Source organism: Solanum stenotomum, chromosome 8 (genome assembly GCF_019186545.1).
Source record: "Solanum stenotomum isolate F172 chromosome 8, ASM1918654v1, whole genome shotgun sequence".
Taxonomy (NCBI): domain Eukaryota; kingdom Viridiplantae; phylum Streptophyta; class Magnoliopsida; order Solanales; family Solanaceae; genus Solanum; species Solanum stenotomum.
In genome coordinates this window covers 35,682,716-35,700,923 of record NC_064289.1, presented here as the reverse complement: position 1 = coordinate 35,700,923, position 18,208 = coordinate 35,682,716, and the positions used below count along the sequence as shown (strand labels likewise).

The 18,208-nt window shown below is 35.1% G+C and overlaps 1 protein-coding gene across 4 annotated transcripts in view; it reads right to left on the bottom strand.

Annotated features, from left to right (window-relative positions):
• Positions 1-16,498, bottom strand: part of LOC125873372 (uncharacterized) — a 38,355-nt gene extending 21,857 nt beyond the window's left edge. For 2 of the 4 annotated variants that reach the window (XM_049554296.1, XM_049554299.1), the window contains exons 1-5: positions 16,360-16,498; positions 16,150-16,248; positions 14,851-15,027; positions 7,298-7,377; positions 2,746-2,785 (exon numbers count right to left, since the gene is read on the bottom strand). In XM_049554296.1, coding sequence (XP_049410253.1) covers positions 2,746-2,785; positions 7,298-7,377; positions 14,851-15,027; positions 16,150-16,248; positions 16,360-16,371 — 408 coding nt within the window. In that variant the 5' untranslated portion in view covers positions 16,372-16,498. Of the gene's footprint in view, positions 1-2,745; positions 2,786-7,297; positions 7,378-14,850; positions 15,028-16,149; positions 16,249-16,326 lie in introns of all 4 variants that reach the window. The other 2 variants (XM_049554297.1, XM_049554298.1) reach the window with 2 other exon arrangements.
• Between the last annotated feature and the right edge of the window lie 1,710 nt (positions 16,499-18,208).

Genomic DNA, 18,208 nt, shown 5'->3' with positions numbered 1-18,208 from the left:
GAAGCAAGAGGATGGGCTTTTGAAAGGGTGCCTAATTGGAGGTCTAGACGAAAACATATAGGAGAACCCAACCCTTTGCTGATATGAGAAGATGGTCATCAAGTTCATGGAAAAGTACCTTCGGGGTAAATATCTATGAATGAGCATAAGTTCCCTTTTTGAGTTCTCTAACAGACTCATGGCAGAACAGGCAGTGTTATCAAAGGCGCGCTTAAGCCCTGAAGCGAGGCTCAAAACGTGTTGAGCGCTTCGCCTCGCTTTATGTGCGCTTCAGTGTCGTCATCAAGGTTCTAAGGCAAGCTTTTCCTTGCCAATGAGCCTTTTATGAAGAAGTGAAACTAAATAATTGATATTTCACTTAACCATAATTTTTTTTCAATTTCTTTGGTCATATATTTGTCATTCATGTTTATAATTATTAGTCTTGGACTAAACATATATATTTGTATTCTTTTCTCCCTTAGCGCCTTTTTTCATTAAAGCCCACGCTTTATTTGCACTTAAAGCCCCCATGGACCTTAGAGCTTTTTTGCGCTTTTCGCCTTTGATAACACTGAGAACATGTGGTGAAAAAACAACGGGAATGGCAGAAAAGGAATTTCAATCTTGAATGGTTGAGCCCTACGTCGGGATGCATATCAAATTGCAGCTTTGTCAAGGAAACTTGGGTAAGAGCAGTTGGAATCCCTTTACACCTATGGTCACAAAAGGTGTTTCATGAAATTGGCGAGGTATGTAGGGAGTGGTTGGCAATGGAAAAAGACAGCTTTGAAATCATCTAAAAAATGGGCCAAAATTTTAGTCTCAAATGACGGGAGAAGCGTTCCGAGATAGGTAGCACTTTCTCATGACGGGTTCACGTATGACATTCCGATATGGGTCAAGAGGAAAACGAGAGTGGAAATCTCGCCGGAACTCACCAGAAAATCAGTCGGAGAAGAAGATGATTTGAATTACTCTTTGATGTGGCTAGAGTGGAAGCCTAGAAGTGACTCATATGCAGATGATACACTCATCTTCTGTGGGACTGAAGAAGATCAACTCAAGCATCTGAGGATGATCCTGGTTTTGTTTGAAGGGATTTCGGGGCTTCGTATCAACTGGAGAAAGAGTTCTCTGTATCCTATAAATGATGTAGCTAACATGGAGGCTCTGAATATAATACTGGGTGGCCAGGTGGGATTCCTTCCTACCACATACTTGGGGATGCCTTTCGGAAATCACTCGAGATTTGGAATACAGTGATTGGAAAATGTGAGAAGAAATTGGCCTGATGGAAGGGACAATACTTGTCTCTTGGAGGCAGAGTCAGACTAATCAACTCTGTTCTAGTTTCCATTCCAACCTACATGATGTCACTATTTCCAACCCTAGCAAGGATGATCAACAGATTGGACAGAATCAGAAGGAAGTTCCTATGGCAGGAAAATAAAGAAAGAAAATGATATAATCTAGGAAGGAAGTTCCTATGGCAGCGAAATTAAGAAAGAAAATGGTATAATCTAGTTAAATGGAAGGAGGTGATTGTATAAAAGAGATAAGGGGAAATGGGAATAAAGAACTTGAAAAACTATAAAAGCACCTTAGAACAAAGTGGCTCTGAAGGTATGCAAAGGACAAGTAGCACTTGTAGGGAAAGACTAAGAAGCAAAATATGAGGAGGATAGGTGGATGACAAAGGAAATTACTGGACCATATGGAGTGAACCTATGGAGGTCTATCAGAACTCTATGGAATGAACTTGAGAGAAACACCAAGATCAAAGTGAACAACGGGGGAAAGACGAGGTTTTGGAAATAGGAATGGCATGAGGCAGGCATCCTAGAAAACCTCTTTCTAGACTTGCACAACATAGCAATACAACAACACAGTACCATAGCAGAAATTTGGACACAGGATGGGACATCACCTTCAGGAGACAGAGTAATGATTGGGAAATTGTAAGAGTGGCAGAGTTTCTCAACATAATTGGTCAGTTCAGTGGGACACAAGAGGGGGAAGATGAGCTATGGTGGCAGGGCTGTGGGAAAGGCACATTCAAGGTTAGCAAAGCATACAAGAAATTTCCCCAACCAACAGCTTATCAACTGGCCATGGAAGAATATCTGGAGGGTCAAATTCCTTATAAGGTTGTCTGTTTCGTCTGGCTCTTATCCAAAGAGGCAGTGCTTTCACAGGATAACTTAATGACGAGGGGATAACGTTATGCCCTAAATATTTATTTTATCCAGAGAAGGCGGAAACCGTAAACCAACTCTTTTTGCACTGTACGTTTACAGAACAATTATGGAGGTTGTTTCTAAACTTGAGAGGTATATCTTGGTCCATGCCAGGAAAGATCAAACAGACACTTCAAGCTGGGAAGAGATAGGGGAACTGGCCAAAAGCAGAAGTAGATGGAGAATCATACTAGCCAATAGATGGTAGACTATATGGAGGAAAGAAATTCTAGGTGTTTTGAGAACATAGAAAATAGCATATATCAGATCAAGTTGAATTAAATCTTGACACCGTGTTTTTTGGTGTAATCAGATTTGGTCTATTATCATATATCTATTATTGACGTTCTAACTTCATTATAGACATAGGATTTTGTAAATATGGTTGTAGTTCAATCCATGTACTACTCTTTACTTATATATAAATATAAATTTGATAGTTTCAAAAGAATAAGAAGTGATTGACAAGGACCTGAAATGTGAGTCATGGTCAAACAAAGGTTCATGTCACTGACTATGGTTGTACCTGAATATGAGTATAAAGTTCTGACAATCGGAGTTCATACCTGCAGAAGAAAAGCTCCGTCATAAGTATGAGTACAAGGCATTAATAAATCCAACCACATTCATGGCTAATAACAAGCATACCAACACAGAAATAAATACCTAGTGATCCGAATATAAAATTCAGAAACAAAGGAAATTCAGTTGACCAAAGTCAATATCAAAGGCTAGTGGGGAAGTTGATCTACTTATCACACACTCGACCTAATATGGCTTTTGTTGTAAGCTTAGTGAGTCAATTTATGCACTCTCTGAAGAAGGAGCACCAAGAAGCGGTCTACAGGATTCTAAGATATTTGAAAAGCTCACCAGGGAAAGGATTGTTTTGCAAAAAAGGTCAAGATAGGGGCATTGAAAGCTTTACAGATGCAGATTAGGCAGATTCTACTATTGATAGGAGGTCTACATGAGGATATTGTACTTTAATATGGGGAAATCTCGTGACTTGGAGGAGTAAAAGCAGAATGTTGTAGCCCGTAGCAGTGTTGAAGTTGAATATCGATATATGGCCCATGGGATCTGTGAAATGATTTGGCTCAAGAAGATGTTGAGAGAACTAAAATAGTGTTTGTGTTATCAATGAAGTTGTACTGTGACAACAAAGGCGCCATAAGTATTGCTCGCAATTCAGTTCAACATGACAGAACAAAGCATGATGAAGTGGATAGACACTTCATAAAAGAGAAAATTGAAGAAGAAAATGTGTGCATGCCTTTCATCCCAAAGTAGGAAATTCTTGTAAGCAAGTTAGGCATGACAAATATTTACATGTCAACTTGAGGGGGAGTTTTGATTTAAAAATCTAAGTGTGATCAGATATGATTTTGTAGGATTTAAAATGATCTAATAAAATCATATATGATATGCTATTGAATAGGTTAGGATATTAGATCAAACAAAATCGTCCCTTGAATCAAGGAATTTGATTGCTAGTTAGTTTATTTTTCTATGCTATAAATTTGTATGTTTATGGATGAATTATATTATAAAACTTTGGTACCAAAACATACAAAAAGCTCAAGTAGTGAGAATTTCACAACAACTTATAAGGAGGCAACAACACATACGCTTACAGATTTCAGATTTCCTCATGGCCTAGACTAATCATTTGAAGCTTGTAGTAATATAACAAAGTGGCCCAATGTTGGGTAACCCAACATCAGAGAAGGGTCTAACTTTAATATCACGTTAGGAAAATGCACATTGGGCATGTTACGACCCCAAAAGTTAGCTCAAGTGATGAGGATTGACCCAAAGCAAAATACAACTAATTTAACCGGTGTGGAACTCTAACAATAACAAATAAAGGTTCAACAACTCACTTTTTGACAGAAAGAGAGAATGTGTGTATTAATGAATGTTAGAATCCTAGGAATATTGTATAGCATATGTGTAAATATAGTAGGTAGCTTATTTACTCCTAGATCTACTCCTATTTTAATTAGGTATTGATTTGTATTGATTTCCTTTCCTTTTTAGGACATGTAAACTTAGCTATTTAAACTCCAATAGTTTGTGGGAATAATCAGGTTGAGTTCTCTCTCAAACTCCTGTCTTCTCACAACGAGCATGTTTCAATCACCTAAGAGAAGGATAGTAAGTTAATGGTGTTTCACCACCACTTTAATTGTTATGCTTAGTGAATGAAAGCATGAACACAATTTGCTATCTGTTGTGCTCAATGGGCTAATGGATGAACTTCTACGGGAGTTATGTTATTAGAACATGCCGACCCCCAATTAGATTATTTTTTCCCTTAAACTAGTATGACTGGGCACCTTAGTTGTGGTTCAAGAAAATTAATATAGATCAGAAGACATCGAAATTGAGGAACTAAACTTCTTATACCTGGATAAACTCATTAAAAAGAAAAAAACAATTTGATGGGTTCTATAAGGGCTAATTGGTACGTGATGCCATCTAATTTTCTATTCTTTGTTCTGTCATCTTTCTAGAGTAATTTCAATACGACCCAAACTGTTGAATTTGTTTTTAGTTACTGCAGTAATATTTTAGCATAGTAAGTTACCTAGCTTTAGGATGAATTTGAATTTTAAATATTTCTTAGGTTATTCTAATTGTTGAGATTATTTAGCCTTTTTTGAATTATTTTTTTTGCAGATTTTCTGCAAATTATGTTATCAAGTTGGCTATTTAAAGCCCTATTATGCTTAATAAAAATATTGAGAGATATTTCAATCAATACATTTTGCTAGCCCGCCATTAAAAACATCAACAGTGGTATCAAGAGCTTTAATGATCTTACGAGATCTGTAAGTTCTTCCAAAGAACTATCATATCATTTTTAACCTGTCAGGTCCACTTTTAACCCGCAAGAGCTATTTTTCAATCAATTTTACCACGTCAAGCTATTTTTAACTCATGCTTTTTTCAATGCACAAGTTTTTCTCAACCAATTTTTAACCTAAAAATGGCAAGCAACAGTCTCTCTTTGAATGCACAAAAATTTCAACTAGTGAAAACTATCAGATTTGGTCAATGAAAATGAAATCATATCTTGAAGCCTATGATCTGTGGAAGTTGTAACGGAAGATATACCCTTACAACCTCTCCCTACAAATCCTATCCTTTTCCAAATTAAATCTCATTCGGATGAAAAAACCAAATAATTCAAAGTCAAAACTGTAATTCAAAATTCAGTTGCGGATTCAATATTTCTAAAATCATTGGTTGTGAGACAACAAAAGAAGTTTGGGAGAAATTTTAAAGAAAAAATATAAAGGAAGTGATCAAGTCGGACAAATGCAAATTTTGAATTTGGAAAGGGATTTTGAATCTCTTAGGATGCAAGAGGATAAAAAAATTGTTAAGTATTCTGACAAGATTTCTTTGATTGTTAATAAAATCAGGTTGCTTGACGAGAATTTCAAAGAAGACAGAATAGTAGAAAAAATTCTTGTGACAATTTCAGAGATATTCGAGTCTAAAATTTCATCTTTGGAAGAATCTAAAGATCTCTCTACTATCTCTGTTGAAAAACTAATAAATTCTCTTCAAGCACAAGAGCAAAGAAGAGCCTTTAGACAAGATAATGTTACTGAGGATGTTTTTTATGTATAAAACAGAAAAGAAAAAGGTAATTATCCTCTTTGCAATTACTGTAAAAGAAAAACACACTTGAAATTTTTTTGTTAGTGGAGACGTGATGCAATATGTGGAAATTGCAACCAAGCCGGCCATGTTCCAAAAGTGTGCAAGCTTAAAAACAATCCTCAAGCACAAGCAACAAAAGCAGAAAAAGAGGAGAAGCAACTTTTTAAAATTGTAGTATCTAAAGGAAAGGAGGAGTGTTGAATTTGCTTTTAGTTATTGCAGTAATTTTTAGCATTATAAGTTACCTAACTTTAGGATGAATTTTAAATATTTGTTAGGTTGTTTTAGTCGCTGAGATTATTTAGCCTTTTTTGATTTTTGTAATGCATATTTTCTGCAAATTATGTTATCAAGTTGGGTATTTAATGCCCTATTATGCTTGATAAAAAATATTGAGAAAATATTTCAATCAATACTTTTTGTTGCCCCATTTTTAAAAACACCAACACAAACAACCAAGAAACTATGGAGGCCATCAAACCTATAATCTATTAAAATATCTAAAGCCTACAAGCTAATATGCTCTTATGCAGTTTTTATCTCCAAATCATCATGGTGGGATGCTGGAGAATCAAATCCCACCTCCTACTAAGATATTCACAATAGTAAGACTCTGAAACTTGGAGTCTTGGACAAAAGTCGAACATAAAATCCTCTAATTTTGTATACTGGTACTCTTTCACTAAATATACTTGAAGCATCTATAAAGTAGTTAGACAGCTTGTGTAGATTGTTTCAATAACAAACTAAAACGAGATAATCAACAGCTGAAAGCCAATTCCAGGGTTTTCTAAATCAATATCATATCTAATTGCTTTCATTCATCTCAGCTAAATGCTACCCTATTAATTCTAGAAGCAAACACTTCTTCACAAATGTAAGGGCTTACAAGATTTAGGCTAGGATGAAATGAGGTTTCATTGATAAATAATGAAAGCTTAAAGAGTTCAAGTACCTTTAGATAAGGATAGACTCTCACATAACCTTGCACCCAAGGAGAGTGGCCTAATAGTCAACGTAGTGGGTCAACAACCATTAGGTATCAGGTTCAAATCTCAGTCGAGGCAAAAACATAGTGATTTCTTTCCATCTATCAAAACCTTGGTGGAAAGAGTTACCCAGTACCTATGATGGTGGGAAAGTTGACCAAGATTTCACAGTTATCAAAACAGAACGAAACAAAAAAGACCCCCCCCCCCTCCCACCCATAATCTTTAGTGCTCCAGATAAACATTTCAGAGAGCTAGAATTTAATTGGTTTTCGATTCAATAAAACAATTCCTCACCGATTCAAAACTTATGCTCTTTGTACACCGAACATATTAAAGAGGGATTACCACATTCAGCGGGTATGAGGAGTATAATGCACAAAATGGAAAAGCAATAATAGAGGAACATACTGAATGAGTTCAGCTTGTGATTGCACGTCATCGAGCTGCCGTTTAAATGACAGAGTTGACCTCAATTTAGCTGCAAGTTCCTATAAAAGAAAAAAGAATTGTAATTTTAATATGACATACATCATCAAGGTGCAGTTTATTGGATAGTGGTGAACTTAAGTACAATGGTGCTGTGTTTTAAGTAGAAAGATGCTAAATCTAAATCTTATCTTATCCAAAAACAAAGATGACGCTACAAGAACTGATTGCATATCAAGGATGCTGTCATACTTGAATTAGCAATCCTGATGGTTGTTAGCCTAAACATCTTAATGTAGAACTAATAATGGTCCATCGGCTATCCAACAAATAGTCCAAATTGCTATCGACTTTCCCTGGATGATTAAAACTTGAAACACAAAAGCAATTAATGTGCAGAGCTGCCCACTCGACATTGTTTTCTTAAGGCCTGAAAAGAAGGAAATGCATCAACATGGGGTTTATCATGAGGTATGCAAGAAGTACAAAACAAGAAACCAAGATCCATGTTAAGGACCAGACCTGGGGAAATCCTTTAGCCAAGGAGAGGACGAATACAAAGCTTTCCCTATGTCAGACTAAAGAAATATCTCACAAGCAGCAAAGAAGTTTGTGGTCCTTTTTTACTTTAGGGAGTATATCTGTTGGCTAATAGAGGATTTCCAAGAAGATATTCTTGTTATCAAGATATGATCTTCTAAGATCTTAGGATTATTGTGGTAATCTAGAATATCATATCTCTGATTCTTTTTCTTAATGTAAAATATATGATTCTGATTTCATAGGATTTAGGTGATTCTATTCCACAATTTCTTATGTATATATAAAGCCATGTATATGACATAGACACATATGAATGAAATTATTCAACAATCTTATTTCACATGGTACCAGACCAATTTTATTCATCCTATCTTGAAAATCCCATTTTGCTATCTTTGTCTGCCCAAACCATGTCTGAAAATGGTACAGCCGCAAATATTCCAGCCTCTGAAAATGTTTCTGCAACCGTAGAGAATAACTCTACAGTTTCAACTGGAGATTTGCAACATTCAGCTTCAACAGGTAGTTGTTCATTGTCCTCCACAGGTATTTCTTACTCTTTTATTACTAATGTCTTTGGCAAACTTTCTCAACGTGGGTGATTGATTCCGGGGCAACTGATCACATCTTTTCATATCATATTTCCCTTGTCCTAGCTATAAAAAAATAAGTATAGCTAATGGTTCAGTTATTACTGTAGCTAGACAAGGAGATATACCACTTGGAAAATCCTTGATACTTTGCAAATCTCATTTCTATCCAGAAATTCACCAAAGATTCCAAATGCCAAGTAACTTTCTTCCCTTCATATTGCTTATTTCAGGAACAGGAACAGAACACGAAGGAGATGATTGGGCGTGCTAGTGAGAAAGGTGGTCTTTATTGTTTGGATTTCCACAGTGGTGAATATATATCTAAGAATTCCTTGTCTAGTTCATTCTTGTCTGAATCTATCAAGTCTAATAAAGAGGAAGTTTATGTGATGAAGACTTTGGAGTGCTTGTGGTGTATGGCTTTATCATCGTCAATTAGGTCACCCATCCTTTTTTGTAATCAAAAGGATGTTTCCATCTTTGTTCAAAATTTGATAGTTGAGTCTTTTCATTGTGATGATTGTGAAATTGCAAAATACAAACGTGCTTCCTTTCCAAGAAGTCACAAAAGATGTCAAATTCCTTTCTCTCTTATTCATAGTGATATTTGGGGACCCTCTCCCATTCCTAATATTTCTGGTGCTAGATGGTTTGTTTCATTCATTGATGATTGTACAAGAGTTACGTGGATCTATTTGCTAAAGCGAAAATCAGATGTCAGTCAAATTCTTCCTACCTTTTTTAATATGATCAAAACCCGATATGATGTGTCAATTAAAAGACTCTGATCTGATAATGCCAAGGACTACTTCAATCAAAACCTCTTTTGTTTTCTTCCAAAAAAGAGGGAATTATTCATGAATCTTCATGTGTCAATACTCCTCAACAAAATGGGATAGCAGAGAGAAGAAACGGTTGTTACTTGACATTACTAGATCACTATTGTTTCACAAAAAGGTGCCAAAACAGTATTGGGGGAAGCTGTCCTAACTGCTGCACATCTTAGTAACATAATACCATCAAGAATTTTGAACTTTCAAAGTCCGCTTGATACTCTTAGGAATTTCTTTCCAAATTTTGAAATATCCAATAGATTGGTTCCTAGAATCTTCGGAAGTGTTGCCTATGTTCATATTCATTCTCAAAATAGAGGCAAATTAGAACCACATGCTCTTAAGTGTGTTTTCATAGGATATTCTCCTACTCAAAAAGGTTACAAGTGTTATCAACCATCATCAAACAAATTCTTTGTTTCAGCGGATGTCACATTTGATGAGAGTGAATCATTTTTTAATCATTCTTACGGCCAGGGGGAGTCATTGAAGGGAGAGGAACCTCTAGACTTGTCACTATTTGATTTGTCCATCTCTAGTCATGCCAAATCCTTGCACCATTTCTTCGGTCACATGAGCCTCTAAATCCAAATGAGCCCATTGAGTCTCCCAATCCGAATATAGATAATGGAATTCTAGAAAATAATCTACCATTGCAGGTATATTCCAGAAGAAAGAGACTAGCTGGTCAAACTACTCGGTTGCAATCATCTCCTTAGGTTACTACTCCTTATACCCATCTTGAACTTGCTGAACCATCAGAAACACCAAACCAAACTGATCATGAAGAAGAATTTAACCAACCTAATGATTGCACTCAGAAAAGGAACTAGAACTTGCACACAACACCCTTTGAGCCTCTCTGTGGCATATCAAAATTTATCCCCCCCAAGTCATAAAGCTTTTCCCTATAACCTCCACACAATTCCTATCCCCAGAAATTTGTCTAAAGCATTAGGAAATAGAGAATGGGAGAAAGCTATGAAGGTAGAAATGGAAGAGTTGGAGAAAAACAAAACTTGGGATATTGGGAGGAAATCTGGTGACTTGAAGGAGTAAAAAACAAAATGTAGTAGCTAGATGAAGTGCAGAATCCGAGTTTAGATCTATGGCTATGGGAGTTTGTGAGTTGTTATGGTTAAAGGAGTAAAAAACAAAATGTAGTAGCTAGATGAAGTGCAGAATCCGAGTTTAGATCTATGGCTATGGGAGTTTGTGAGTTGTTATGGTTAAAGATAATCCTTGATGATTTGAAAATAAGATGGGAAGGACCTATGAGACTATATTGTGACAACAAATCAGCAGTAAGTATAGCTCATAATCCTGTACAACATGATCGCACTAAGCATATTGAGGTGGACAGACATTTCATTAAGGAGAAATTAGATAGTGGACTCATTTGTACGCCATTTGGATCTACAAAAGATCAGGTGGCTGATGTTTTAACAAAAGGACTGCCAAACAATGTGTTTCAAGATCTAATAAGCAAGCTAGGAATGGAAGATATCCATTCGCCCGCTTGAGGGAAGAGAAAGAATAAAAAAAGTGGATTCAACATTCGGGAGTGTTGGCTGATAGAAGATTTCCAAGAAGATATTCTTGTTATCAAGATATGATCTTCTAAGATCTTAGGATTATTGTGGTAATCTAGAATATCATATCTTTGATTCTTTCTCTTAATGTAAAATATATGATTCTGATTTCATGGGATGTAGGTGATTCTATTCCACAATTTCTTATGTATATATAAAGCCATGCATATGAAATAGAAACATATGCATGAAATTATTCAACAATCTCATTTCACAATATCCTAGGAAAATAACTCTGCTTAACTTTCAAAAAAACACCTAAAAATGCAAAATTTACACAAAGATATGAAAAGAGAAAGCATTCCCATTTTGAATAACTTTATTTGCTTTTTGGACTTTCACAAGACGATTTCTATAATCCTTTTTTGTCTTCATTGATCATTTATGTTGATCAATGACGGCAAGGAACACATAGCCTATCATATGCATCTTATTAGATAGTTCGTATAATAATATACTAAGGGGTTGATTGGTTGGTGGGTTGGGATAGACAAGTCATGGGATTATTTCACCACAATCTATAGGGGATAACTTTTCCCACCATTTTTTACTTAAATAGTGGGATAAAATAATCATGGGACTAAATAATACACAATACCAAACGCATGACAAAATAATCTCATGGGATATCCTAGGATTATTATCCTTATCCCACCAACCAAACAACCCCTAAGCGGTTGTTTGGTTGGTGGGATAAGGATAACAATCCTGGGATAAAATTCAAGATTATTTTATCATGTGTTTGGTTATTATTTCCCATCATTTGTACTAAAATGGTGGGGTTAACTATCCCATATAAAAGGTGGGATAGATAATCCATGGGATATCTTGTCTATCTCATCCCTCATACCAAACGACCTACGAGTCCCATATTGGAAGATATGTATTGAGTATTGTGTAAAGTTTGTATATAAACAGGGTTCAACGCAAAAAAATTAATTCACGCATCTTAATAATAGTTTCTCGGCTCACTATTACACACATGGTATGTGGTGAAAAATATTCAGAAAAAGAAAATACAGTTACACAGTCAGCGAGCCTCAATTATTCGATGACTAGCTCAGATGTCTTGCATCATCCTCTTCTTACATAAAAAAAAAACCAACACTACCATAAAATTCATCATCGACTGGAGATCAAATCCCAATAAGACTTTCCGGCAGCCAATTCTGCATGTGCCGTCAGCATCTAGTGTTCAGACGAGCCAGTAAAGTCACACGCCGACGTGTGAGGTAGTTTCCTGGTATTTGTCAAGTTGGAGTCTTTTCCTATGGTGGTCACTTGTTGTTTCCAACCCCACTCACGGGGATTTTTCTAGTAAACGGTCACTGAAACAGTGTTTTCCAATGGTACAATGACTTTTTCAGATTTTGTTATTTTTCAGCCAGTTTTTAGTGGTTTCTTCACTGTTTTCAGCTGTGATTTTGCGAGACATCTTTTCCATCGAATAGGTCTTTCAAGTTTGATATTTTTGGCTCCAAAAATACAGCATAGGAAATTCAGGTTTTATGATTACTTAAAAACCCTTAATTGGAAGTTCAAACTATTTAGCCTGAACTTCCTCGATTGAGTTGTGATGCAAAGACCAAGGTGTTCAAGATCACTTGACCAAAAGGACTATTGAGGGAGATGACAAGGCTCAAGCACAGCGGAAAAAGACTGATACTCAATTATGTAATCACTTGTGGCAATCTATCGACTCCAAGTTGATGCCTTCATTTTATCCTTTTAATACATTTTATTCAGTTTGGGAAAAGGCCCACACTTTATACACTAATAACATCTCATTTATGATGTAATATCAAGGGTGACAAACTTAAAAAAAACATGAATTGGATGTCTACTCACTTAGGACAGGTACAGGCAATCATGGAGTAATTTGATTACTAACTTTTACAGAATATTTCATCCTAACCAAAATGGAACTCTGAAGGAAGATCTGAAAAATAATGTCTCAGAAACAAGGAAAAGTTAGTGAGAACATCGATTTTGACTCTCCAACATAAGAGAAACTTGAAACCTTGAGCCATAATATTGACTTTTTGTTAGATATAATCTGATTAACTCAAACATTTATATCTTAAATCCACATTTAACCTCTACATTTACCACTGACTGCAAGCTTTTGCCTGCACCTAACTATAGTCCTCAGATGGAGTTCAAATAAATCTACTTTGGAGGTGATTTCACTTTTGCAGAACAGTTGAAATGAGCTCTTTTTTTTTTTTGAAACTGGTAATATTGAAATGAGCTCTTTTTCAAACACATGAGTATAATTTAAAGCTTATAATTAGTTGAAGGTCAATGTTAAGTGTGTCCTTTCCACCCCATCATATCTTCAATTCCCACAATAACCATCAAGTCTAGCAGAGAGAATTTATACCCACAAGTTTGTACTTCCATCTTAGATTACCTTTCTTGAGCCAGAAGATACCCTTCTATTTTGTATGTTTCTCAACACCCTCCTTAAACAAGTGTGGATTTGTTTACTTACGTTTTCTCTGTGATCAATTGAGTAATAATTTCATTAATAAAAGGAAAAGACTCCCGTATAAAAGTAGAATACCAAAAAAAAGAGATCTGAACAAATAGGAATCTCATGGGTGCACCAAAGAAACATGAGGGATAAAGGGCCATTCTTCAAATATACAAAATGATATTTAATTCCTTCAGAAGTTCTTGTATTTCTTTCTCTCCACACTACACACATAAGAGCAAATGGAGCAATGTCCCATGCCCATCTTCTCTTCTGTCTTCCCTTCTTGTGGTAAAGCAGAACCAAGTAATTACGGTATCAGTCCTTACCAAGTAGAAATTCTTCAAAATCAACACAACAACAACTACCTCCAAAAATATCATGAAAAAAAGGGAAATAATAATGTAGAAGTGATGTACAAAAGATTCATACAGAATAATAAGCCAAGACAATAAGAACATTGATTAAACAGAATAGGTTGATGTAATTCAGACTAGATATAATCCTTCATATTTTTGGTAAAACTGAAGCAATATCTAAGTTTGTGTGATGAACATCCAAACCAACAAACAAAGCATAAACTTTTGTAAGAAGCATAAACATAGCATATCAGATAAAGGCTACTCAAATTGGCCCCGCCATGAGAAATAAGAGAAAAACCAAGTAAGAAGCTTAACTAATCCCTCAAGTTTGGTTTGGATTTTATTGCAACTTCTTTAACAATATAGTAAGTGTATAATCACGAAATCAAGTCATAATCAAATTCCTAATGAAATCAATTCTAAGTATTGTAAATCTTGTACAATCTTACCTCAAGTTGGAGCGTACATAATCTTGTTACAAATATACTCGACTCGAGGTCTTCCTACAGATGGTAAGAACATCTACTAGATTATCATTCTGACTGAAAAAGTTGGTGTCTATGCATCTGGACTCAATCTATAATGCCCCACATGTATTTAGGTAATTTTAAACTCATTCCATGAATTAAAACATGTCAATTGAGTGATACTCTGTGATGGTAATTAATTATGATGTTTGAATATTGATGTAGCTGTCGATTTGGGTGTTGGAAGTGAGTTAGAGGTAAGTAGACATAGCAAAAAGGAATTGAAATTGTCACAACCCAAGGCCATGGGATGTATTATACGAGCGGATTTATCACTCATGCTACGCAACATCAATCCCCAAAAGTGTGCATACCAGGTGAACTTGAGTTATGCCTTATAAAACTCTTTATTTTCCTCTCCAGAATCGATATGGAATTCGCCTAAGGTGTTATGTGCACCTCATCTTCAGAAGTTTACCAACCTAGAAGCCTGCTAGTCCTGCTAGGCCCACCCTCATCAGTCCGCCCATTGTCAAGGGGCTCATATAAATTTAAAAGTTTGTCTGGCTGTGGTGGGTCGCACCATGGTGTGCCCACCATGTGAAAGGGGCATAACTCAATCTATTAGTTCTTTGTTATTGTTAGCAAAAAAGTAAAGCATTTTCTTACCCTCTTCGCGAAATCAAGCTTCTCAGTGGAGTCCCGAAAAGTATGGTCCAAATTTTCAGAGAACGTCATCTCTTTGCCTCTTTGCAGTAGCTCCTCAAACTCATCAACCTTAGTTTGCAATTTAGCATGTGCTAATATGCACCTAGATTGGAGCTCAGACTCTTGGCTGTCAAGGGCCTAAAAGAATCAAGAGCAAAAGTTGGTCATATGCATTTAATCATGGTCAAAAGGACATCAAAGAAAAAGGCCGCATGAAACAAGATAATCTTTTAAAATGAAATTAAAAAAGAAAATGCTACCAAGATATTGAGTATAAATAAGAGAAGAAAGATGATGAGAACGTCGAGAAAAGGATATTGAGCTCAATAGAATTGCATGTAATCCTTTTATTTTTTAAGATTTAAAATCTGACCAAGGTTGAGATATTGGTTAAGCAACAAATGATGCTCATCCACAAGATCGCAAAAGGCAGCAGATATCAGGTTAAATATTTCATGTCAAGAAAAGGATTTCATCCAAAAAAATATAGAAACAATTTTAACAGTGTAATCTTAATCATCCACGACAACCAGAATGCAACAATATGATTGTATTGGCAAACATATACCGGAAGCGAAGACTATTTGACAGAGACACGTCGCAAGTGTAGATAGGATTACAGTCCAACTGTCTAGTCAGTGAACGCCATTCAAACCAAAGATTTCTTGGACCATCCCCGAGAATCATCTCCCGGACCCGCCTTATTCTCACCAAACAGCAGGAGTCTGGAAGAATCCATCCGGGGAGGTTCAAAGTGCCTGGACGGTAGATAACTCAAACAACGGCCAGATTCCAAGATATCTGGTTTTCCATTTAATCTCATTAAATGGCAATGAACTTAGCCATGTAACGGCTGAAATGAGCGTGAATCATGAAGCAATCACCACTGGCCTACCTTTTAAACTCCGCCACTGTTCCCCACTATTAATACCATTTGAATTCACCTGAATACACATGTTACTTTCGTCTTTTATCTCTTCTTTTATCAGTTATCTAAATTTGGCTAATGTCTTGTTATTTTTCATATCATTATTCCAACTAAATTCACATTATGAAGAATCACCAAGATATGAATTAATTACAATAATTTAACTGATTGATCTGATAAATGAATTTTAGGTTAAACAATGATAGGTTTTCTACCGCTGTTAGACGCGAAAAACTATTTCAAAACACAGAGTTCACTAAACTCATCAAAAACTAAGCATATAAAAGTAATGTACCATCTATTACCGAAAGAGAGAGAACTTCAGCACCCACCTTGGACGTTTCGAGAAGCGATAATATCTTCTGCGCAGAGGGATCACCGTCAATTCTTTCTTGTAGTTGCTTTATCTCACTCATCAAATCATCTTTTTTCTGATTCAAAGCAAATACGGATCAATAATTGCTGATTGATGGACATGACCAAATTCAAAAATGTCAGTTTTCAATTACCCACTTGATTCTGCAATTCTAATAGCTTCTTACCAGTTCTTCCATTATTATTTCCGAACGATTCCTCCTGCAAGTTCCGTACAAACAATTTGAGTTATATCAAGGAGATGGTGGAATAGTTGATAGGATTACCTGTTCTATCAAATAGAAAATTGAATTAAAGGTGTCAAATAAGTTTTGGTTTTTGGTTTTGTTTTGGGTGATATTGACTTAGTAGGCGTTTGGCCATGCGATACCATATCACGATTTGGCCATGCGATACCATATCACGATATGGTGTTGTGAGATGGAATCAGCGTTTGGACATGCAATTTTACGCTGATTCAATCTCATGATTCCATATCATGAGAGGTGATATCATATTCTCCAAAAACCATGATATGAAATTATATGGTGATTCCATATCATGATTTGAGATATTTTAATACATTAATTGATCCATGAGTTTATATTTTGTTAAAACAACCCCACATTTATATCTACTAACCATTTGTTTCATATGTAAATAAAATTTATAATCACATCATTACTTTTTAAAATTTATTATTCTTACCAATATAAAATTTATTATTACTTTAAATTTGGTGAATATAAATGATAAAGTAGAAATTCATTTGGTGAATATAAATAAGAACGAAGGGAGTAATACTTTTTTGATTTTTCATAATAAAAAAAACGTCTTAATCTTATGACTAAGCATAATATTGATAAAAGACAATTTTCATTGGCGGTGCCACACTTTCTTAATTTTAGTATTCGCAAAATGTTCGTTCACATGACTGAAGAATATCAAGTCCAATGGATTGAGGACTTGGGAAAAATTTGATCAATTAGTTATTAATATTTAGTCAAGTGGACTAGTTATAATTTTTTTGATTAAATTTTATTAGAAGTGTTTTTGACTCAAACTTGTGATAACTTTTTAAAATTTCGTTATTCTATAATATTTAACTATTGATTTTTCTTGTAAATAGTTAGAAGTCTGTGATGTTTGTTAATTTTTATCTTACTTCTAAGTTAATATTTACTCACTAATGTATGTTTTTTTTTCTACTTTATAGGTTATTTGTAAGGGCACGTTTGGCCATAGATTTTCCAAATAGTATTTGGGAAAAAAATGGCAAATAGTGTTTGCCCATACAATTTGCCATTATTTGGCAAATATTTTTGGCAAATATCCCAAATTCCCAAATACTAGTTTTTTCTAGTATTTGGGCCAAATCTCATTATTTGGGATCTTTTGAAAATTGAAATGTTACCCCAAACTTTTATCCTTTACAAAAACACCATCTATAGTAGTTGTTTGTATCGTATTACATAATTTTTCACGTGAACACCAAAGTAGTGATGAAATATTCAGTGAATATTAAATGATGATATAGTTGTTGATGAAAATGATGAACAATTGGCTCAGGGTAACAAAGTCATGTGATTTATCTACTTCACGATGTATGACACTCACTCCAAACTACCACATTGCTCTAGTGTCATGAACACTATTTGTTATTATTGCAACGAAGATTCAATTGACTTGTAATACAAACTTATGGTTAGTTTTGATAGTTTTTAAAACTTATGGATATAAATCATATTTTTCTAATAAAGTGAAATATATTTCCCAAATACCATAGCCAAACACATGGTGAAATTTCACCCAAATTTTCACCCAAATAATATTTGCCAAGAATATTTAGAAATCTATGGTCAAGCGCTAGCTAAGAGTAGTTGAGAGATATGAGCATATCAAGTACAATTTATGTTCAATTTTTTTAATTAAATTAAAGTTAGATGAGATAATTACTCAAGTGGAGAACAAATAACTTTGTAATAATTTATTATGCGATTGTATAATTTTTTGCTTATTTGATAAGATTGAATAAAC